Source organism: Miniopterus natalensis, chromosome 2 (genome assembly GCF_054644295.1).
Source record: "Miniopterus natalensis isolate mMinNat1 chromosome 2, mMinNat1.hap1, whole genome shotgun sequence".
Lineage (NCBI taxonomy): Eukaryota > Metazoa > Chordata > Mammalia > Chiroptera > Miniopteridae > Miniopterus > Miniopterus natalensis.
This window is the reverse complement of record NC_142082.1, coordinates 186,657,545-186,680,984: the sequence shown is the minus strand read 5'-3', so window position 1 is coordinate 186,680,984 and position 23,440 is coordinate 186,657,545. Positions and strand designations below refer to the sequence as shown.

General features: G+C 52.7%; 1 protein-coding gene across 5 annotated transcripts; it reads right to left on the bottom strand.

The window, feature by feature from the left end:
- Positions 1 to 4,101: 4,101 nt before the first annotated feature.
- On the bottom strand, positions 4,102 to 21,828 carry LOC107536070 (zinc finger BED domain-containing protein 4-like). Of its 5 annotated transcripts, none has more exons than XM_016211702.2 (3): positions 20,742 to 21,828; positions 12,151 to 12,232; positions 4,102 to 9,201 (listed from the first exon to the last, which is right to left on the bottom strand). In XM_016211702.2, the coding sequence occupies exon 3, from the start codon at positions 8,891 to 8,893 to the stop codon at positions 5,378 to 5,380; it is 3,516 nt and encodes a 1,171-aa protein (XP_016067188.2). In that variant the 5' UTR covers positions 8,894 to 9,201; positions 12,151 to 12,232; positions 20,742 to 21,828; the 3' UTR covers positions 4,102 to 5,377. The 5 variants fall into 5 exon arrangements, with proteins under 5 accessions (XP_016067188.2, XP_087671116.1, XP_016067189.2 ...); XM_087814990.1 differs by lacking the exon at positions 20,742 to 21,828 and adding an exon at positions 15,483 to 15,543; XM_016211703.2 differs by lacking the exon at positions 20,742 to 21,828 and adding an exon at positions 13,626 to 13,733.
- Between the last annotated feature and the right edge of the window lie 1,612 nt (positions 21,829 to 23,440).

Sequence of the window (23,440 nt, the reverse complement as noted above, 5' to 3'; positions counted from 1 at the left end):
ACCGCGGACGCGCTCCCATTCATTGGCCGCGGCTTTGTCTGCCCCGCGGCCCGCCCGACGCCGCTCGCCACTGGCCGCCCGCCCGCAGAGCCGCCGTACGCCGCCTCCCTCCCAGGGTCCCGCGCTGCGCGGGGCGGGGCCGGGGCGGGGCCTGAGTGCGCAGGCGCAGTCCCCCCTGGCCCGCCCACTCCCGGAACCTGCGGGCTAGGTGTAGCCGGGGCCGCAGGCGGGAGCGCCCTGGGCAGACTGCGCAGGCGCCGACGTCGCGCACCGACCCCGCCCCCTGGCCGCTCCCGACCCACCAACCGAAAGGCTGGTTCGCAGCCCAACCCCGCCGGGGCCGGTGGGAACCACCGCGCAGGCGCAGTCCCCAGGCTTCGGCACCGAGCCCGCGGGACGCGAAGCCCACCTGCGGGCGGCCTGCCCCGCGTGCCCCGGCCGCGGGACGCAGCGCCCGGAGCCCGGCTCCCCGGAAAGGGCCGGGTGCCCGCCTCCTGCGCAGGCGCCCCGGAGGCGCTCCAGCCACGTGCTGGGGGCGCTGAAGCCCTTAACTGCGAGGCGACCGGGCGCTCCGGGCGCGGCCTCGTCCCCGGCGGAACGGGGTCAGACAACGCCCTGGGCCCGGGGAAAGAGCCCCGCCCTGCGCGGCCAGCGCCGGGCGGCCTCGGGGTGGCGGCCGGGGCTTCCGAGCAGCCCCTCGGGCAGGGGCCCAGCGGCCGCAGGTGCTGACCACATGGACCCCAGCCCTCCTCCCGCATCCGCAAGAAATCTGGACGCGCAGCGCAGTTTCCTAGAGCAGTGTCCGCGCGGGCCAAGTACACGCCACAGACCGAATCTGAACCAGAGGCTGCGCTTGGCGCCCCGTTTGGACTACGGCTCATTTTCTAAGGGCAGGAGACGCCTGTGTTCTCATCACGAGCACCAGGCAATGACCAGGAGGTCGCTGCCCCGACGGTCGCTGCCCGGGTTCTGTGAGTTCAGGAGCCCCTTCTGCCCAGCGCCCTCCGCGGCTCTGGTCCCCGCCCCCCCCCAGCCTCCGCGCCCCCTCCTCCTCGGCAGCACCCCCTGGCCCGCTCATGGGGTCCAGCCTCGGGTGCCCGACTTCCACGACTAGCCAGCCAGGCAGGAACTTAGCACCTTCTCATTCCCTGCACAATTTACTTATTTCCATAACTCAAAGGCAGAGTTTTGTTCTAAAAATTCTTCAATTAGGGTTTTCACCATTACAAAGTACGATGCAAGTGATTTCTCCATGTCTTTTGACTCTGCAGAAATGTTCTCAACCTGCGGTTTTCACGTTTATGAGTCTTCTTCCCCCATCATACTTGGCAGGTTTCCCGTGCAGTTCAGCGTCGTTTCATCTCCGTACTTCTGTAGCTTCTTTCTCACGTGTAGACCTCTCATTGTTTGGATGTTTTTTGTTTTTTTTTGTACAATGTGAGGGTGGGGCTAATTTTATCTTCTCCACATGGCTGTGTATTTACTAAAGGTCTGTCTTTGCCTTGGAGATTTGAAATCACAAACTGAACTTCTGCATCAAGATTACAAATAAAGGCAATTACAAATGAAGCTACAATGTGCATATAAGAGTCCAGTTCCTGTGGGTAAATACCGAGCCTGATTGCTGATCATATGGTGTGTGTGTGTAGTTTTGTAAGAAACAGGCAAACTATCCTCCAGAGTAGCTGTACCACGTTGGGTTCCCACCAGCAGTGACTAAGCGTTCCTGGGCTCCACCTCCTCACCAGTGTCTGGCGTTGTCCATGTTGGCTCTAGTCTCTTCAGTCTTTGTTTTCTGCCTTGTCATTTTATCTGGATAGCCAGAGAAGATGCACCAGGTGAAAGGAGCTGCTGTTAATATGCCTTAATGAGGCGGTGGTGAGGTGTGGGGAGGGGAGTGTTCTGCGGTCCCCTGATCAGGCTCAGTCTTTAGTGAAGTCTGTGCCTCTGTGTTCTTACCCCATGGCTGGAGGGAGCTGGAGTTGGGTAGTTCTCTTTTCCAGTCAGTCGGGCCCTGGTATGGTAGTTTCTCCTCAGTGTGGGCCTTGTTAACAACAGTACTCTGGTGTCTTTTAATGGCCCCTTTCCCTTCCTCTTGCTGGAAGCATGAGGGGACTTGTCTCTGCCATTTGCTGTGGGAACCTGCTCATGCTCCTAGAGAAAAATCGTGCCATAGGGTGGGGCCTGTATGACTGGGTCTCCCTGGAGTATTTAACTCTCAGCAGAGTTCATGCTGACCCTCCAGAAATTCACCACCTATGGTTTAGAGAACCTGGGGCACAGGTTCCCCTGGCGGTTTCTGCCCATGACTCTCTGCTCCAGGAAGCCATGATGACTTGTGTTCACCTGTCTCTCCAGTCTTGATAGCAGGGGTTTGCCATGTCCTCCTGTCTCTTACAGATCCCAGAAAGAGTGGCTGATGTTTCAGTTTGTCCTGCTTTTCACTTGCTAGGATGGAGAGGTGACTTGAAAGTTTCTTACTGAGGACCCCAAACCAGAAGTCAGTAATTGTTTTTTAAATGTATCAGTCTCTTAAACATGCAGAAAACAAAACATGGAGTTACAAAAGCACTGTTACAGTAAGACTAGCTTTTATAATTGCCCCTGTATTTACATTTTCTGAACACTTTATTTCTTCACACGTCTTCTTGTGTCTTTCCATTTGACTCTGCAGGACTCGCCTGAGCACATGCCCTGACAGGTAATTGAACTTAGACCTTCTGGTTCATGAGCCTATGCTCAAGCACTGAGCCACACCAGACAGGCATGGGATATTTTTATTAATGTATTTCATCAAATTTGGTAAGTTATTCATCATTATCTGTTCACATATTCTCTGCCACTTTCATTTCCCTTCTCCTTCTGGGAATCCCACAATGTGTATGTTGGCTTGCTTCTTGATGTCCCACAGGTCCCTTAGGCTCTGTCCACTTTGCAGTAATCATTTTTATTTCTTTCAGACTCAGTAATTTCAATTGTCGATATTCAAGCTGATTCTTTTTTCTGCTTGATCTTGCTATTGAATCCCTCTAGTGAAATTTTAATTTCAGTTATTCTTTTCACCTCCAAATTTCTTTTTGCTCTTAGGTTTCTGTTATTGTTGATATTTTAATTTTGTTTGAAAATTTTCTAAATTTCTCCACATCTTCCTTTAGTTCTTTAAGCATCTTTAAGATACTTGTTTTTAAGTCCTTGTCTGGTAGATCCACCACCAGGTTGTTTTTCAAGAACAGTTCTTGTTCATTTTTTTTTTTCTTTTAATGGGCCATATTTTCCTGATTCTTTGTATGCTTTGGGATTATTTGTTGAAATTGTACATTTGAATCTAGTAATGTGATAACCCTCCAAATGAGATTCTTCCCCCTCCCCAGAGTTTGCTTTTTTGTTAGAATTTTTAGTTATTGTAGGCAATCTCTGCCTGAGGCATAAACTTAGTATCTTCTTACGTCTTTTCTGTGTCTTTCCTTGGTTATATCAATCACTTTCTATTTTCCCAATATATGCACCAGTTAGTTTTGACTGTCTGTGTCCTGAAAGAGGACAAGGGATAAGTATAGGTGGGGTATAGAAGTTAGGGGAAAGGTGCTGACACCATAAATCCCCTGGAAACCACTTCAGTGGTGGAGGGGAAACAATATGGCTGTCTACCTTGTCTGCAGCTCTGCAATCAGAATCAGCAATTAGCACAAATCCCTGGCATTTGGAGGGCATGGCCCGTTTGCCCAGCCCTGGCTCACACACACAGTGTGCAAGCTACTCCAGGAAAACATGCACAACTGCCTGGCTGGGTGTAGGGGATCGGAGCTTCTACTCTGCTAGAGCTCAGCAACCCAGGGGAGAGGCTACATGGCAAAGACAACAGCCAAGTTGCCTACAGACTCTTCGGTTAGGGCACCACACATGGCACAGCACTCACTCTGAATATAAGTCAGCACCATCTCAGAAAGGCTGTTGTAAGAAGCACGTCACCTCTCCCATATCCTACCTGGAGCTAAGGTGAAAATCCAATGGCTACATGAATGTGGTTTTCATGTGTATTGGACCCCAAAGAGGATGACTATTTTATCAACCTAAGAAGAAAGAGCCAGTGTCTTCTAACAGTGGAAAATTGCAAATAAAAAGTTTAATTTTAGAAACTGAGTTCCCCGTTTATAAATACACTAAAACATAGTCAATGCAAAGTGAGATTAATAATAGGTACAGTATTTTGATGAGACAACAACTTTTCTAAAAGGTCACAGGCAATGAGTGACTTGTTTCACCCAGCATACTTAATTGGTGTGAAATTAAAAATGCACCACTTTCTAGATGTTGTAGCAAAAACTCTGAAGACATATTACTGTTAAAAGAATCTGACAACTGACACCACTTCATCCTGATGTCCCTGGGACTCTAAAATACCCGTGATGGCTGAGTCTTTTGTACTATAAAAAAATCTAAATACCTAAGGCTATTCTTACGACTCCTTCCCTGTTAATAAGCCACTTCTTCTAAAAGGAATTTCATACGTGATTTGACCAAATGGAAGCAATACACACATTTCAAAAGACGGCTTCAAGTGTAGAGACACTAAGTCAGAGGCGTGGAGGTTCAATCACCAGAACTGCTGTAAACATCTCATGCTGTCCACTGGCTGGACAACAGGCAGCAAGGAGCGCTTTATAAATAGCCAGGACATCTCCCAGTTAACTGACCATGTGAAACCTCAACACAAAAACAGAACATGGGGAAGTTCTTCTTACCAACCACCATGTGACTGATATTCCATGAAACATCTAAGTTTAGTTTTGTCTTCAATGTCACTCTCTGTCGTAGTGAACAGTATCGTCCAGAACATTCTCTGCATTCCTCACATATGTTAGAGCTGCAGATAAAAACTGATCAGTCAGGATGGCTTCTACTCCACCTCCTATTTACAGATTTCATTTGATAGCCACAAAGGCTGTTCTGTTATAATTCAAGCAATTTTTGACTAAAATACAGTACCTGATTTGTTGTTTTTACATAATATAATAAAAAGCCTAAAGAATAAAACTGTTTACATCTACTCTGTCACTCTAGTAAAACAAATTACTAAACCCCAGCTTTTAAAAAACTTTACATTTATGGATGAAAACCTAATCACTGTATTGTGTAATTGACAAGACAAACTCGCTCTAGTGGCTTTGTAAAAAATACACCATGGTACCTGGCCTGAAGGACTAGGAGTAAGGCACATGTAGACATTATAGTGAGACTGGAAAGGGCCTCAGCCTGGACCTGAGAGTGCCTCGTCTTATGTTCTCCTTGGCCCCAACTGGTGCCAGTCACCAGCCGTGAGAAACTGCTGGTGCCTAATGAGCAACAACATCTTTAGCTTGGTAGCTCCATTGTGATTTCAATACTGAAAGTATATTAAGGGAAGATTCACTTTCAAAAAGATAAGTTTTTCAAAATGTTCCATCATCAGCCTGGACTGGCCAAAGCTACCATTCTCAGTGGGTGTGCTGAACAGCCTTTCAGAAGGGACGATACTCGGGGGACAGCCCAAAAACCTGACAGCCAAGGCTGAGAGGCTCGGCCAGGCAGACTTCTTTAGGTTCCAGTAGGTGAGTGGGTCACAGCTGTGTTCAAGCACCTCCTCCTCCAGGTAGGAAAGCACCATGGCCTCAGGCACCTTCGTCTTTTCTCTTGGGTCTTTCTTTTTGATCTTGGCCATGAGAGACCACAAGCTGTCATCCCCACTGGAGTCTCTCGATGGGGAGCCTGGATCACACCCATTGGAGACAGGTGTGTCCTCTGAGGTAGAATTCAGCATTTCTAGTTCCCTGATTAAATCCTGCTTGTACTGCTCTGCCTCCTCCTCAGAGAACAGGGAGGCTTTGTAACGAGGGTCCAACAGTGTAGCAAAGATGTACCTGGGGTCATGGAGGGTGGCGGAGAGACGGCTCACCATGGCTTCCTTCAGAGACTTCAGCATGGTGTCGATGCCCATGGTCTCCTCAAACAGCATCTCGATTTTCCTGTTCAGGATGTGGATCATGGGGATGACCTGGCTGAGGGTGGACATGTGGCTGCTCATCTCCCGACTTGCAGCATCAAAGGGCTTCAGCGCGTGACACACAGACTGCATGACCTCCCACTGGTCACAGCTGATCAGTTCTCTGAAATTACACTCAATGGACATCTCGTTAATTGCTCTCTTCTGTTCAATGAGCCGTTCGAGCATATGAAAGGACGTGTTCCATTTGGACGGAACATCCTGAATAAGATGGTGTGGTGGTAATTCATACTCCCTCTGCAGCTCTGCCAATTTCTCCTTTGCTTCGTGTGAGCGAAGCACCCTCTCACACAACTTCCGAGCAATGCTAAGTAAATTCTGGACCATTCTCTGACTTTTAATGGCCTCACTGACAATGAGATTCACTGTGTGACTGAAGCACTGCACACAGGAGTGCTCCCCTTCATTCAGCGTCTTTCCTATGCTGGGATTGTCGGTCACGGTAATGCCAACCTGAAGGCCAGTGGATGTCACCCAGGCCTCCCACCAACATTCCAGCTGCTTCTGAATGCTGTTGCCGCTATAGTCACAGTCAATCTGTGACACGTCTAACAGTGCTGAGCAGTGGTGGTCCTCACAGTGAGGCCGGACTGAAGACTCAAAGGTGACCCAGTGAGCAGTGAGTGTCAGGTACTCTCGGGTCTGGTTACTCATCCATATTCCAGACGTGAAGTGGACCACACCACTCTCAGCCTCCTTAAGGTGTGACATAATGATCTGTTTCACATTTTCGTACATCCCGGGAATAGCTGTCCTGGAAAAGTAGGAAGGGGAGGGCAAAGAGTACTGAGGTTTCAAGTATTCGAGCAGCCTGTTAAAGCCAACATTGTCTACAAAAGAATATGGCTGAAGGTCAAGTGCAATCATTTCAGCTATGAGACTCGTTATCTTTTTGGCAACTGGATGAGAATCGTAAAACTTCTCATTAGTGTCATCAAAGGAGGAGGCTCTTGACAATCCTGCACTCAGGGGCACACGGACTCCTGCAGAAGAGGGTAGCGTGGTCGTGGGGACGTCGGTCTTGAGCACACTGCTGTGGAACCTCTGTAAATGCCTCAGAAGACAGCTGGTGCCCAGGTTGGTTGGCTTCTTCCCCCTGCTTATTGTCCGGCCACAGTGCAAGCACACGACTTTCGTGGGGTCCGCAGAGCAGACAGAAAAATGATTCCACAGCTTGGAGGTCTTTTTACTGTGAGCGGGAAATAGAACTGGGCTTTTTGTGACCACTGTTGGCAAGTCAGTTACCTTGGAGGAGGAACCTGCTGTGGACGCCAAGGTGGTGTATGGAGGATTTGCCAAACTAGCCCCCAGGAAGCCCCTCTGGCTCCCAACGACTTCTGGGTGGCGTCTGTAGAGATGTCTCATCAAACAGCTGGTCCCGACATCACCCTTCTTCCCCCGACTGATGACACAGCCGCAGTGTCTGCACACAGCCTTCAGGCTGTCCATGGGGGCTAGCGAAAAGTGATGCCAAACCTCCGACTTCAGTCTCTTCATCACCTTTTTATTCTGCTGGAATATAGCACCAGGCTCCACCAGGTGAGGGCTCGACTCATCACCCTGCTGCTTCTCAGGAGAGGACACCAGGGAGGCCTCGCCAAAATCATCAGAGGACAGCACAGCATCTTCCATCAGCACATCCCCAGGGTTCAGACATGCCTGCAGGGTCTCGGGTGGTTGGTGTGGGGAGGAGGATTCCAAGGGGGACTCTTGGACCGCCTTCCCTGGTGATGAGGACACACAGCCTGGACCTCTCTCGGGAGGTGGGAGTGCGTGCAGCAGGGTGGGGGAGGTAGAGCAGGGGGGAGGCATGGTTGCACCCCCGCTCTTCTCCTGCAGCACAATGGCACGGTGTGCTCGCCACATGTGCCTGATGAGGCAGCTGGTACCCAGGTCCTTCCCGTTCTTCCCTCTGCTGAACTCACTCATGCAGTGAATGCACACGGCCTTGGAGCTGTCCAGAGGGGACAGGTAGAAGTGCTTCCAGACAGCGGACCACCTTCGGGACCCAGAGGTGCTCTTTGGAAGAGGAAGGCTCTTCTCTGGCCCATTCTCTGCAGTGTCATCATACTGAGGAGTGGGGAGGGGAGCGGGTGGCCCCACCAGGACTTCTTCCTGGCTGTACTTCTCAGAGATGGACAAGTCAGAGGAGACCTCTTCAGAAGACACGACAGACACAGATTCCTCCGTCACTTGCTCAGGAGATGGGATCTTGGAGGCCATTTTCTGGACAAGTTTGATGGGTGACAGTATGGTGCCCAGGTCTCCAACAGATGAGGGCTGTGGTGGGAGCAGCAGTGCAGGGGAGGAGAGGGAGGCCAAGGCAGACACACTGCCCTCTTCCTGGATAAGCACTGTGGGGTGCGCCCTCCTCACATGACGCATGAGGCAGCTTGTGCTCAGATCCTTCTCGTTTTTGCCACGGCTGAACTCCTTCATGCAGTACACACACACTGCCTTCGTGTTGTCCCGAGGGGAGATGAAGAAATGTTTCCAGGCTGGGGACTTCTTCCTGGAGCTCATGTTGCGGCTGGACAGGAGGCTCTGCGTCACAGCCTCCATGGCGACGTCGTACAGCGTGCTGCTGTACTGCGAGAACAGGGCCCCATAGTCGTCCTCATGGTCGGGGGGCAAACACTTCCCTGGGGGCTTGCAGCTGTAGCTCACTTCTCTGATCTCTGCCTGTTCATCACCACTGTCAGCTACCTTCCTGTCCTCCTGTTCAATTTTAAAGTCCATTCTTTCCAAGCTGTGATTTGGAATTCCATCCTCTTTCTCTTCTGTTTTAAAATTTATTTCATCAGAAACTAAATCACCGTCCCCTTTGGGGTGGGTTTCCTGGTTATCCTCCATGACTCACCATCACTGCTCTGGCTGTGTCATCATGTTGATCTCTCAGGTTGGTAAAAAATAATCCAAACGCTCAGTTGTGCCCCCAAATGTACATTATCTTCAGGGTTTTCAAAATAATTTTATCTTTCGGGATGTTTATGAATATGGCTAATCAGAAATGTTACTGGAAAACAGAAGATGTAACTCAGGAGCACATCGTCTCAGGGTGCAGACCTCTGCTCTCTAGGAGTGGTAACTTCACGTTGTGTAGACTTGCTTGTTGCCCTGGAAACAGGATTGCTACCATCATGATGGTCCTTCTGCATTGCCTACAAAAGATGAAATCAGGTCAAGCACTTAACTGAATTATACATTTCAAACCTGTAGTGCCAGGGACATATCAGCCTCAATATGCATAGAAGAAAATTCCATAGTGATAAAATAAGATAGAAAACCTGGTTCCTTGACTTCTTTTACAATCCGCTTACATAATGAAAATACCCCAAAACCGGAAAATAAGGAACAAATAAAGATAGGAATTTAAATGCAAATGGTCTATTAATAAAGGGATGGAGGAACACAGAAAAACCCTGCAACAGTATACAGAGGTTGGTTTGGGCTAGGGTTGAGGCCTCACCCACCAAGCAGTGTACTGGAGGCACCTGCAGCTGCTATAATCAGCAAAGCTGAACTCCCTGCGATCAATTTCATTCGCTTTTGCTATCAGAAAGCGCACACATTTTAGGAACTAAAAAGCCTGCAGCTAACCTCTGAAAGAACCAATTCACAGACTAAACACTGAATGTCTTACAGACAGTGAGGTCACGGCTTAAAACCCATCCAATGTGTTAAGTCTATGAGTTCATATCAAAATAAAATCAGCTGGTCACTTTGGGAGGATGATAGAAAAATGGTTATTTTGAAACCTGACAAAGAGAAAGGATTAAACTCTGATCTTCAGTGTGCTACAGGAGCATCAGCGCTCAATAACCAAACAGTAGGTCAGGGCAGGTTTCTCTTCCTGGAGGCCCAGCTCATACACGAGGCAGCCTTAGGAACTCAGCCAGAACTTCCCGTTTCACAGCTTCTCGTGGAGGAGCGCATGCAGGCCTGTGCTTCACTGCTGCCAACACCAAAAAGAGACGACCCCCGACCTGTGCCCCCTGATGGAACACCACCACACCCCCATGCAGGGGACTCACCAGAGCTCAGACCTGAATCTGAACAAGCCTTTAGACCAACTACCGACTTGCGGGGAACCAAGGACACAGGAACATGTCGCACCCACCCGAGGGCCACAATCAGCAAATCTAGACTGAGGCACATGGGCCCACCCACAGGGCCTCCTCCACAAATAATGCCCATGGAGGTAGGCGAGATGGTAAGGGACTAACGTGTCACAGAACCAGGCAACACTTTCCTACGTGGAGGAGCACAATTCACTCGTGAAACTGTGAAGAAAAGTGAGAGTAACTTCCATAAAAGTGAGGTCAGCAGTTACTTTGGTCAGGAAGAAGGGAGGGAGAGTTGATTGGGACAGGTCACGTGGCAGGATTCTGGGGAGCTGACAGAATTTTCTTTCCTTTTCTATTATCCTCAGTGAGGATATGGTTAGTGAGTTAGAGGGCAAGGCAGAGAAAGACAGAGAGAAGCCACAGACCAAAGAATATTCATCAAGGGCTTTAAAACATGATGCTTTAACTATTCATCCTAAGCAGGACACAGGTGACTCTGAACAATATGGGTTTGAACTGTGCAGGTCCACTTATACATGGATTTTTAAATTAATTACCTGTACTACTGTTTTGGACGTGTAGTTGGGAGTCCCTGGATGCAGAGAGCCACTGTATGTGTTGTTCTATGCCATTTTATACAGGGGACCTGAGCATCCGCAGGGGGTTCTGGAATTGCTTCCAGGATCCCTGTGGATACCAAGGGCCAACTAAGTTTTTGGGGAATCCAACTGTATACATGGATTTTCAACTGCATGGGGATCAATGCTCCTAGTACTTCTCTTCTTCAGTATCAATTGTATAAATTAAGGACAAAAAGAACTTAAAAACAAAAATACCTTAAACTTTCTAAGTAGTTTCATTAGTAGTAGTAACATAGGACTGCAAGTTAGCAATCTATTATATTTTAGCATAAAACAAGTAATTACGCCAGTGGCATTAAGAATCAAGATTTTCAGGATAGTGAAAATATAAAAATTTTTAAAATCAAATTAAGTAAACCCATATAATTTTAAATTTGTACTGAAAAATGTCAGTATGAATTCATGATGTTTTAAAAATGTTTCCTAGCCTGGCCAGCATGCTCAGTGGTTGAGCATCAACCTATGATCTGTCTCAAAGCAAGAAATGCCAACAGGAACCACTGTTCACCTGAGACGGAGACCCAAGGCCCAGAGGCAAAGAACGCTGCTGGGTCAGACTTCAGAGACCCAGACCCAGGGCCACTTCTAGGAGATGTGGTCAGGGCTGTAATAAGGAGGGAGCCCTCCACACAGTACAGCTCCTGATGCTGCCCCCTCGGCCTCAAGTAGGTGAGCTGACCACGGGTCAGACTCGGGGAACAGCGGCCTCAGATGAAAACTCCCAGTTCACACCTGCAGATGTAGTGTATCAGACAGAGCAAGCACAGGGCCACACGGCTGGATCCAGGAGCCACCACACAGAGGGCAGCCAGTAGGCAGCGGGACACCCCAACCCAGGCCAGCCCAGGGTGGAACCAGCCGTGCCTGTGGTAGAGACTTTGCTGGAAAAGGGCCTTCCCTGAAGGAGATGGGAAACCAAGCAGAGCAGGTACCTTAGGGGCACGAGGAGCTGGGCAGGGGGCTTTACCGGCAGGACACAGGGTCAGGAAGGTAGCCAGGCCTGAGGCTGCGGACCTTAAGTGCTAGAGGCTCTCTGTGACTTGTTATGCAGCCAGATTCAGTAAAACACAAAACATGAATAGGAAAAATGGATCTGACAGCTCACGGCCTCACATCTTGAGATTTAAGTCGTGCCCTAAAAAATCCAAGAGCCATTAGAAGATTGACAGTTGCCAACTCTGAAACTATGTTTTGTGCAGAGAAGCTCAGGAGGAAACCGAAAGCAGGCGAGGGAGAGTGGACAGGCCTCTACCCAACACAGGAGGCTCCTAGTACGTGCCGCCAGGGGGCCCACGGTCACTCATCGCTCTGGTCCCCTCACATGGCAATCATCACACCAAAGGAGGAGGAAACCAGACTGAAAAATCGACAAGTACAAAGTAAAGAGAAGGACCACACTGACCACGATCACTGCTCTTCACGCATCAACAGCTCCATTTCCCCGACTGGTTGGTCACACTCCGAAAGCTACGCGGAACAGGGGTCTGAAACACAGATACACACAGTCATCCCTTGGTGTCCATGAGGGATGGGTTCCAGGACCCACCTCGGACACCAAAATCCAAGCATGCTCATGTCCTTTATATAAAGGGCGTAATACACGCCTAGCCAGGCATGGCTCAGCAGTCGAGCATCGACCTAGGATCCAGGAGGTCACGGTTCGATTCCCAGGCTGGCACATGCCCAGGTTGCAGGCTTGATCCCCAGTCAAGGGTGTGCAGAAGGCAGCCAATCAATGACAACTCTCTCATCATTGATGTTTCTAACTCTCTCTCTCCGTCTCCCTTCCTCTCTCTGAAGTCAATAAAGATATATTTAAAAAATAAAAAAAAATAAAATAAAGGGTGTAGTACAGCTGACTCCACCCCTCCCCAGAGAGTAAAAAAAATCACATATAACTTTTGACTCCCCCCAAATTAACTGCTAGTAGCCTACTCGTAATATAAAAAGTCCACTAACACATACTTTAACCACATATGTATACGTAGTACTCTTACAATAGGGATAAGAAAATGTTAAGAAAATCATAAGGGGAAAAAACTGCATTTACAGTATTTACTGGAAAAAAATCCACATATAATTAGACCCACACGGTTCCAAGCCCTGTTGTTCATGAGTCATCCCCCTGTAAACTTTAAATCATGGCTAGATTCCTTATTAAACTTAACACAATGTAAACAGCAGTTACACTGTATTGTTCAGCGAATGACGACAAGGAAAAAGGTCTGTATGTGTTCAGTAGAAACAACATGCAGCATCATAGGCTGGAGTACAGAGTATACATCAAGACTGTAACTTTTTTCCTAATATTTTCTTTCAACCTGCCCTTGGATGTGGAACCCCCAGGTACAGAGGACCAACGTACTTCCTGAACTAAGTAATCACTGCACAGCAGCTGCTTCGCACAGAGTTCAGTACACAACCCTAATAATTTACTTAAAAATCTTTCTCCAGCCCTGGCTAGAGTGGCTCAGTGGTTAGAGCATCGGCCCACACACAGAAGGGTCACGGGTTCAATCCCTGGTCAAGGGCACCTACTTGGGTTGCAGGTTCCACCCCTAGGCCCAGTCTGGGTGCGTGTGGGAGTCAACCAATAGATGTGTCTTTCTTATATTGGTGTTTCTCTCGCTCTTCCCCCAATCCCCTTACTCCCTTTCACTCTCCCTAAAATTCAATGGAAAAAATATCCTCGGGTAAGGATTAACAAAAACAAAAAAATCTTTCTCCAAGGTATTAAGAATATTCTTTCCACAGCTTGAGTTGCTTACAAACCTCCTCATGTGCATTAAAGAACAGAGCAAAAAGTTCATATCCAACAACATCAGGAATTAACGAGAACAAGTGTGGGGGGATGGGGAAGGGCTGTCAAATAATCACCTGTTAAATGGATTAAAGTCTGAGCTTTCTTCCAATATAGGACATGAACTGTGTCCTTTGAAACTCTGAAGATTCACAGAATATCTTCAACATGCCCTAGAGCTTTTCCTGAGAAATTGCAAATCGACAAGCAGATATAATCTAGGGACTGCAGTTGGCCCATTCCTCATGGACATCACAACAGAAACCCTGAGCAGTCAAACTCCTAAGCAGCTTCCTCTCCCAAGACAACTTTGCTTAGTAACTGAAATTAATTCATAACTGAAATCTGGCTGATTCATAGTACTTAGAAACCCCCCCAAAACTCTTACTAAATCCTCTCTAGTCTCCTAATTTTATCACTGGCATTGAGAAAACAAAAAACTAGTATTTCTAGCCCTGGTTCAAGTGGTTCAGTGGTTAGAGCATCAGTCCGAGCACTGAAGGGTGGTGGGTTCAGTTCTGGTCCAAGGCACATACCTGGGGGTTTCAGGTAGGACCCTTGGCCCGGGTCTGGGCCTGTGCTGGGGAGGCAATGAGTTGATGTCTCTCTCTCACATCAATGTTTCTCTTTCTCTCCCCCTCCCTTCCTTCTTCTCACTCTCTCTAAAAATCAATGGAATGGAAAAAATATCCCCGGGTGAGGATTGACAAAAAATAAATTTAAAAAAATTAATATTTCTATATAAGAAGTCACAAGGATGCCCTTGCTTTATTTTGCACACTGGCGTCATCAAAGTCTAAACTGGAATTTTTAAAACCATGCACTTGGTCTGATCACAGTTAACTCCAAAACGACTTCCCTGTTTCACGAGCAGGAGAAGCTCCCCCTGAAGCCGCGGCTCCGCAGGCCCTTGTCCCCGGGGTGCGGTGTCTGCTGAGTGTCGCCCGGTACGGGGACAGCGCGGGCGGCTGCTCTTAATCCTCCCCGGAGGACGCTTTTCCCGCTGCCGCTCAGAGGGCAGGGGAGAGAAGCGACGTGACGGACACACCGAATGGTTTCCTCCCAGGGCCAGGGACAGAACCTGCAACCCAGGCACACGCCCTGCACCGGAATCGAGCCGGAGACGCTGTGGTCCGCGGCCAGGCGCCCGACCCACCCACGTCACCGGCCTGGGCACCTTTTTATTAACTGAAGGCGAACGGTCAGGCCCAGAAGCACAACGACAACCCAACAGCTTCAGGAGCCTGGGCTATAACGGCCCGTCCCCTCCGCCTCCCGCGACGCCCAAGCAGGGCCCGGGCGCCCGTCCTGCAGCGCCGGTGGGAACGGAAGGCGTCCGCAGGAAAGGCCCGGAAACACCGCACGGCGCGGGCGGCGGGCGCCGCGGGGAGACCCGGTGCGCACCTGTCTCGGCCGCGGGAGCCGCCCGGCCGCCCGGCCCGCGGCCCCACCGGGCACCGCTCCTCCCGGGCGACTTCCGTCCGCTCCGGCCCCGCGCCCGCCGCGCAGACCCCGCCGCCCGCCCGTCACCGCGGCGGCGCCCCGGGCCGCGCAACTTTCACCACTTCAGGTGTTTCGTCCACAAACCCCGCTGCCCGGAAGACGCGCCCCGGGGCGACCGGCCGGCCGGGCATCCGCTCGCCAGCTGTCAGCGGGGCCGGGGCCGGCGGGCGCTGCAGGCACCGCGGCCCAGTCGGCGGCCCGGGCGGGGTCCAGGCCCCCGGAGGCCGCGTCCGCCCGGCCCCTGCCCGGCCCCTGCCCGGCGCAGACAGGTCCGCGGGGGCCCGTCCCGGGGTCCGCCCCCCTGACCCCCAGCCCCGGCCCCGCCCCGCCCCGCCCCGGGCCCGGTCCGGCTCGGCCCCGACGGCGCCACGACGGCCGCGCCGGGCGCGAGCTCGCGGCTGAGGCGGAGCCGACTCCGTCCGCGCACTCACCGCGGGCCCGGGCTCGGGCGGCGGGCTCCCGCGCGGCTGCGGACCACGGACGCGCTCCCATTCATTGGCCGCGGCTTTGTCTGCCCCGCGGCCCGCCCGCCGCCGCCGCCGCCCGCCGCCCGCCTGCCTCCGACGCCGCGGGACGCTGCCCCCTCCCAGGGCCTCGCGCAGCGCGGGGCGGGGCCGGGGCGGGGCCTGAGTGCGCAGGCGCACTAGCCATGGGCCCGCCTCGCTCGGGGCTCCGCAGGGCGAGAAGCTCCCGCTGCGCGGCGGGGAGGGCCCGGGGCCGACTGCGCAGGCGCAGACCCCGCGCTCCCGCCCCACCCCCGCTCCTATCCCGACTGAACCCCCGGGAGAGACCCGCCCCGGCCCCGCCCCGGCCGGCGGGATCCGCCACGCAGGCGCAGTCGCACGCCTCAGCCTCAGTCCCGGAGACCCAGCCCTGCGGGGTGTTGGGCGCTAGGCTCGCCGGCAGGTGCGCGCGGTTGCGCAAGCCGCTGCGGGTTTGCGTGGTCCTGGCGGTGGGCCCCGCACCTGAGCCCGCGGGACGCAGCGCCCGGAGCCCGGCTCCCCGGAAAGGGCCGGGTGCCCGCCTCCTGCGCAGGCGCCCCGGAGGCGCTCCAGCCACGTGCTGGGGGCGCTGAAGCCCTTAACTGCGAGGCGACCGGGCGCTCCGGGCGCGGCCTCGTCCCCGGCGGAACGGGGTCAGACAACGCCCTGGGCCCGGGGAAAGAGCCCCGCCCTGCGCGGCCAGCGCCGGGCGGCCTCGGGGTGGCGGCCGGGGCTTCCGAGCAGCCCCTCGGGCAGGGGCCCAGCGGCCGCAGGTGCTGACCACATGGACCCCAGCCCTCCTCCCGCATCCGCAAGAAATCTGGACGCGCAGCGCAGTTTCCTAGAGCAGTGTCCGCGCGGGCCAAGTACACGCCACAGACCGAATCTGAACCAGAGGCTGCGCTTGGCGCCCCGTTTGGACTACGGCTCATTTTCTAAGGGCAGGAGACGCCTGTGTTCTCATCACGAGCACCAGGCAATGACCAGGAGGTCGCTGCCCCGACGGTCGCTGCCCGGGTTCTGTGAGTTCAGGAGCCCCTTCTGCCCAGCGCCCTCCGCGGCTCTGGTCCCCGCCCCCCCCCCCAGCCTCCGCGCCCCCCTCCTCCTCGGCAGCACCCCCTGGCCCGCTCATGGGGTCCAGCCTCGGGTGCCCGACTTCCACGACTAGCCAGCCAGGCAGGAACTTAGCACCTTCTCATTCCCTGCACAATTTACTTATTTCCATAACTCAAAGGCAGAGTTTTGTTTTGTTCTCATCGATGCCCCCCCCCCCCCAGGGCTGCCTGGCACGCAGCAATGCTGGATGCCCGCTGTATTGCTCGGCGGGCAGCAGATAACACGTCCCTCACCTGTTTCTGTGTGTCCCCCAGGGAAGACTGTTTTCTCCTTAGTAAGTGCATGGGGAACAATCAAAATAAGAAGACTATTTCGTGACCTGTGAAAATTACATCAACTTAAAATGATCTAGCGCCCATTCCCCTAACATGGCCTGGTCCACAGAAACCCCCACGGATGCTCGATGCCCACTGGCTGCGTGCTGCTGGAGGCCGTGTCCGGAGGGGAGTGGGGCGGGGCAAGCAGACGCCGTGGCTGGCCTTCCAGGGGCTGAGGCCCCCAGCGTGGAGTTGGGCACTGACACCAAGTGAACCCAAGCACTCCCCACTCTTTTATCCCCCCATCTGGTACCAAGTCCCACCCGGGTATCAGCCCCCAGCCAGTATCCTCCCACCCAGGTATCTCCATCCCTGGCCCCTGTCCTCAAGCCCCCTGTGGTGGGGGGGCCCTGGAGTGGAGGCTTTAGCTGCCCCAGGACCAGCAAAGAGGAAGTGCCCTTCAGCTTCCCCTTTGAACCGTTTTCACTGTCACTTTGCGGTGTGAGAGGCAGAACTGCAGTCTCCTGTTGTAGACCTGCAAGGTGTCCCGCTCTTTTTCTCCGGGGGCTCATGCCTCGAGTGGCTCTCCTTCCTGGGGGACACAGCTACAAAGGCCTTAATCAGGGTGGAGTTGGGCAATCAGACGCCAGGGCTGGCCTCCCAGGGGCCCTGCAGGGCCCCAGGGAGGGGTTGCACTTAACCAACTCCGGGAAGCTTTCTACCCCAGCAAGGATCACGTTGAAAAAAATTAGGTGTTTTCATACAATCATTTCCAGGTTTTATATACAAGCCAGTAGATTAAAAAAAAAAAAAAAGATTTTACTCTGTGTACTCTTTTCTAATCTGTTTTCTCTTAAAATACCTACCTGTGTCCGGGCCAATCATGGATGCACAGTGTGGCTCTGTTGGCTGCCTGGTGCTGCACAGCACAGGTGGGCACACAGCTCTGGGAAAGAGTGCCAGCTGTGTCCGGCTCTCTATCATAGACAATTCTCTGAGAAGATTGACTACTCCTATGCCTTTGCAGACCTTTCTGGTTATTTCCTCAGAAATAATTCCTAGCAGTGGAATTTTTTTAATTGAAAATTTTATGGAGGTGATAATAGAATCACATGTAATTCTAAGAACTAACACAGAAGGTGCCCTTGTGCGTATTGGCTAGTTTCCCCAGAGGTAACATTTTGTAAAATAGTACATCACAACCAGGACATTGACACTGATACAGTCAAGATGGGGAAGACAGGTGGAGAGAAGTTTGGACACGAAGGCCAGGCGCTCAGTATCTGGCATGTTAAATTTGAGACGTCTACTAGACATCCCAGAGGAGATGCTACGGAGGCTGCTAGATATAGGAGCTGTCAAAGCATAATTTTCAAAAAAGTTAAAAATATGACTCTACAGCTCTAAAGTAAGTATCTGTGAAAGATTTATTTAAATCATTCATGAGGAAGCCAGCGTGATGGTGAGGCTGCTTCAACAGATTGGCGAGACGGGGAAGTATCTAGTGGGTGAAAAAAGCTTGCTTGAGAAAACTTGCTAATTTAGATGAAAAACAGGTCAGTGTTCTACGGGGCCATAAAACTGCAACCTCTCCTAACTGTAATCTTTCCTACAGACAGAAATAATTTCTATCATTTACTACTGGGCAAAATTCATTTGCACTGCTTTCAGAGAAGAATCATTTTACCAAGCCATTGTTTTCTACAAGTCTGCCCTCCCTGAGTTACATAAAAAAGAACACCTCCACAATCAATAGTAAATAACAAGTTAAATCGCACACCCCATTGAATCAGAGAAGTTCCTCGGCAGGTCTGCTAGACAACTGACTCAGCCGTCCACTCAAAGGACCCACAGCCATCTTCCTGCCTTTTCATGTTCTGGAAAAACTTTTTCAGCCTCCCAGTCCCTTACCCATGATGATAATCTCCAAAGGTTATTCTTGAGCACAGAAAGCTGGTCGAATTGTGTCTGGACCTGATTCATCCACACAGGTGCTGTAAGAAGTGCTAATTAACATGTTCAAGCCTCCCGGTTGGGCCAGCACACCTAAGCCACATGGCGTTACTCAACACACAAGCCGGAAATTCAACTTCTGTCTGGAGATGTCATCATAAGGAATGTAGGACTGGGCCTCTATTACGCCTGAGATTTTAACTTCTCTTATTTGCTCTTCTCTTCCTAGGTTACAAACCGAACCAAACCAATGTTCCTCGGGTTCACCTGTGAGCGTAGGTATATTTCTGTCTTCTCGAGGACTGTGGTGTCTGCCACAGTTCCTGTCTTCCTTACTACTTGGAAGACTGAGAGCTGACCAGTGTGGACCTGAGGGCTGTGTGGACATTGGTTCAGCACAGATGTTACGTCCCTTGTTCCGAAGCTGAATGTGCCATACAGAAAATCACATGAGATGTGTTCTCAAATACAACAGCAACATAAGGCCTTGGTTGCACAAGTGATTTGTCTAATTATATCCTGGTAAAAAGGGGGGACTGGCTTTTATTAAAACTATGCAAATAACTAGGTTTCTCTTAAAAGTGAAGAGCCAATAAAAACTTTTTTCTTGAATTTTGAAGTGAGAAAATACCATTCAAAGAATGTTTTCCAGGGCTTAACTGTACACTGACTTGAGACCGGTTCAATAAAGTGCACACCTTAAAGAAAAAAGTTTCACTTGTTCTGAAAGTGCAGCCTACTAAATTAAAGGTTAGAGATAGATTGAGAATTTCTGCCAGAATACAGAACATTAACAAATAACACCAGTGCCCTTCTTGCCTTTGTTGGCCCCAAGCTTTCAACAGCAGATTTAATGGTGTGGGGCTGGGGTGGGGGTGGGATGTCCCCAGAATTGAGCTTTTGGCTGGTGCATCTAATGGGCAGGAGGGTTGATGTGTCTGGGGACAAGTTTCTGGCTGGTATGGCCCCGACACACAGTGAGGACTGAGCCACTAGGTGAACGCATAGAGGTTTCTCACTGCTGAGCGTTACACAGGAAGGGGAAAGGACAGAACGAACCCTGCTGGGTTGGAATTGAAGCTCTCAGTATGAACTCAAGGTTTGTTATTAGGTATGGAAGAAGGTGGAGGGGTGTGTGTGCACTTACACACCTCTTCCCTAGCTCTCTCTGCTGAGTGTAAGTGGACTCACACTTTACATTACGGTCTTCTGCGAGCTGCCTCTCCCTTTCAGAGTTACTATCTGAGATTTAGCATGCGGCTCAAAGCGTTGCAAGTCATTCATTTTAGCCCTGTGTGCTACTCCATTGTATGGACACACCTCACTTTACTATCCATGACATTTAAGGTTTTCCCTCAATGTTTTTCTAGTAAGAAGAGTGCAGCTTTGAACATCGATGCGTATGTCCCCTCATGAACAAGTGCAGGTTTCTCTGGCCTACATCCAGGCATGGAATTTACCTAGGAATGTACATCAGATTAACTCTACAGCTGGGGATAGGCATGCACACTGTGGCAGCTTACATTTTCTCAGTGTGGCCGCAGCAACTTCTCCCAAACCTCACGCTCCTCTTTTTAAAAAAATCTATTTTACTGATTTTTTTAGAGACAGAGAGGAAGGGAGAGAGAGAGAGAAATATCAATGATGAGTCATTGATCAGCTGCCTCCTGCATGCTCCCTACTGGGGATCGAACCCCCAACCTGGGCATGAACCCTGACCAGGAATCGGACGGCGATCTCCTGGACCCTAGGCTGATGCTCAACTGCTGAGCCATGCCCAGCTGGGCTGCTGTGTGATTTCTGAGGTGACAGTATAAAAAGTGGAAGCCCAGTGAGTCACCTTGCCAAAAAAAGTTAAAATAAAAAGTGATACAGGTCCCACCTGGTTGTCTTGGGATTCTTGCTCTTGGAACCTGACCACCATCCCACGAGGAAATCCCCAAGGTCCACAGCCCATAGCCTGAACCAGCTTGCCAGCCACATGAGTGCACCATCTTGGACATGGCCCCTGTAGCCCCAGTGGAGATGGCACGGCATGGAGTCCACCAGCTGTGACTGCTGAATCCTGCTGACACAGCAGATCACCAGCAGAGGACACGATTGCCGTTTGGAGCTATGAAACCAACTCCATTTGGTAATGCCGTATTATTTACCAAGATAATTGCACTGCCCGACCTTCCGGCCAGGAGGGTTCAGTTGACCCACCTTCTTGCCATCGCTGGGTATTGCCAGACGTTAACATTTGTGCTCATTTGCTGTGGTTTCAGTTTGCATTCCTAAAATCACTTGTGAAGTTATTGGCCCTTTCCATGCTCTTCTCCGTAAGGAGCCGGATTTTGGGTTTTGCCCATCATTTTATTGGCTTGCCTTTTTCTACTGGACGGGAAAGGGTTTGTTATATATTCTGGATGCTCATCATTTGCAAGGTACATTTGCTGCGAATATCTTCTAACTTTTAGCCTTTTGTTCTTCTCTTTATCGTCTTTTGAGGAGCAAAAATTGTGATACACGTTTTCCATTCTTTAATTTTCAATCTCTGTCACATTCTTAGGTGCGTTTTTTTTATTTTTTATCCTCGCTGGAGGATATTTTTCCCCTGCTTTTCAGAGAGAGTGGGGGAGAGAGAGAAACATCCATGTGAAAGCGACACAGCGATCGGGCTGCCTCCTGCAGGCGCCCCGACCAGGGCCGGGACCTAGCCAGCAACCCAGGTGCATGCCCTGGGCTGGAATTGAACCCCGAACCCTTCAGTCTGATGCTCTAATGCTCTAACCACTGAGCCAAACCAGCCAGGGCTTAGGTGTGTTTCTTGTAAACAGTATATAACAGTATCTATATTCCAATTTGAGAGTCTCAGTCTTGATAGATGACTTTAATTCATTCGTGTCTCCCATGACGCAAACATCTGAATTCATTCCTATCTCCTATGATCCTTCTTTACTATGCGTTTATCTTTCCCTCTTTTCTGCTTTTGTTGGCACTGTTGGTTCTTCTTCATTTCAGTCCCCCCCCCCCCAGCTGTCCTGAAGTCTGTACATCCTGCTTCCATTTCTCTAGTGGAAACTTGGACATTTTAATACTTTAAACCTTTTCCTGTAGATTCTGAAATCCTCTGACACCACCAGCGGCGCGGGTCACTTGCGCTTTGCCCCGCGCTCAGCTCCCCGCGATGCTCACCCCCAGGTCCCGTCTCACGCGCCGGGGCGTGTCTCGGTCATTTTCCAGACTTGGTGTGAGGTCGGCTTGCACGCTCACAGGCTGGGAAACGCGTCACCTGCCGCCTCACCTGAAGGCCAGTCTCACGGGTGCGGATTCCAGGCCCGCAGCCTGGAGGCTGGTCCCCTCCCCGTCACAGCCGCCGGCCGGCGCGGTCACCTCGAGTCACCGTCTTCGCTCCCCGGGGTCCTGAGCTCCGCGCTGCGCCCCTGGGCTCCCGGAACGTCGCCTGCGGGTGTTTTTCGGCTCCTGGGGCAAAGGCCCGCGCTGGGCGAGGCCCCCGCCTGCCCGCCCGGGTCCGCGGGGGGTCCCCGTCCTCCCTGCTGGTCTGCACCCCGCCGCCGGGGACGCGGGTGCCGGCGCCCCGGGGGCCGGGAAAGCGGCGTCTTTGGCGCGGACGCTCCTGCCGCTGCGGGGTCCGGGGGCGCTGCAGGGGCGCCGGGCTCGAGGCCGGGCCTTGCTCGGGGCTGACCCCTGGGTGCCGGTGGCTGCTGCGGTCCTGCGCCGCCCTCAGCTCACGCACCGGGTGGGTGGAGCACGAGGGCTGGTCCGCCGGGCCGTGGGTCTCAGTCCCAGCTCAGGACACCGGGTGGCGTCAGGCCGGGGGGAGGGGGCGGGGGAGGGGGTGGAAGGGGGCGGGGGTGGAAGGGGGAGGGGGCGGGGGAGGGGGGTGGAAGGGGGAGGGGCGGGGGGAGGGGGGCGCCCCAGCAGGGCTCCCGCCTGCCCACGTGGGCTAAGCTCTGACCTGCTCAGAAGACCCAGGGTCTGCCTTCGGGGTGGGTGGGGGCCCCCCTCTTCCCGAGCATGGATGGGGGTCCCCCCTCTTCCCGAGCATGGGTGGGGGCCCCCCCCTCTTCCCGAGCAGCCTCCCGGGCCCCCGCTGGCCCCTGTCCCCAGGCTGGGTGCGGGCGCCCAGGTCCTCCGAGGGAGCCGAGGCGCCGCCCGGGGGGCCCCCTCCCCGTCGGGCGCCTTCCTCCGCAACCCGGCCCAGGAGCCCCACTCCAGGGTCCCCGCTTCTGCCCAGCCCCGCACCCGCTTCCCAGGGCTCCTCCCCGCTGGGGCCCCTCGGGCGCCCCCTCCGCCCAGCGCCCCTCGGGCCCGCTCCGCTCCTTTCGCCCGCCCGACGCCCCGAGGCCCCCGGGCCTGGTGTCCGCCGCCCCCCGCGGCCCCGGCCCCGCGGCCCCAGCCCCGCCCCGCCCCCGACGCTGCGTCACGCGGCGGGCGGGGCACGTCTCGCACGCAGCGCGCCGGGCGGAGCGCTCGCCGCATTGTTTCCTTCGCTGGGGAGCGAGCGAGCGAGCCGGCCCGGGCGTCCGCGCAGCCCCGAGCCCGCCCCGCGCCCCGCTCCCGCCTCCCGCCGCCGGC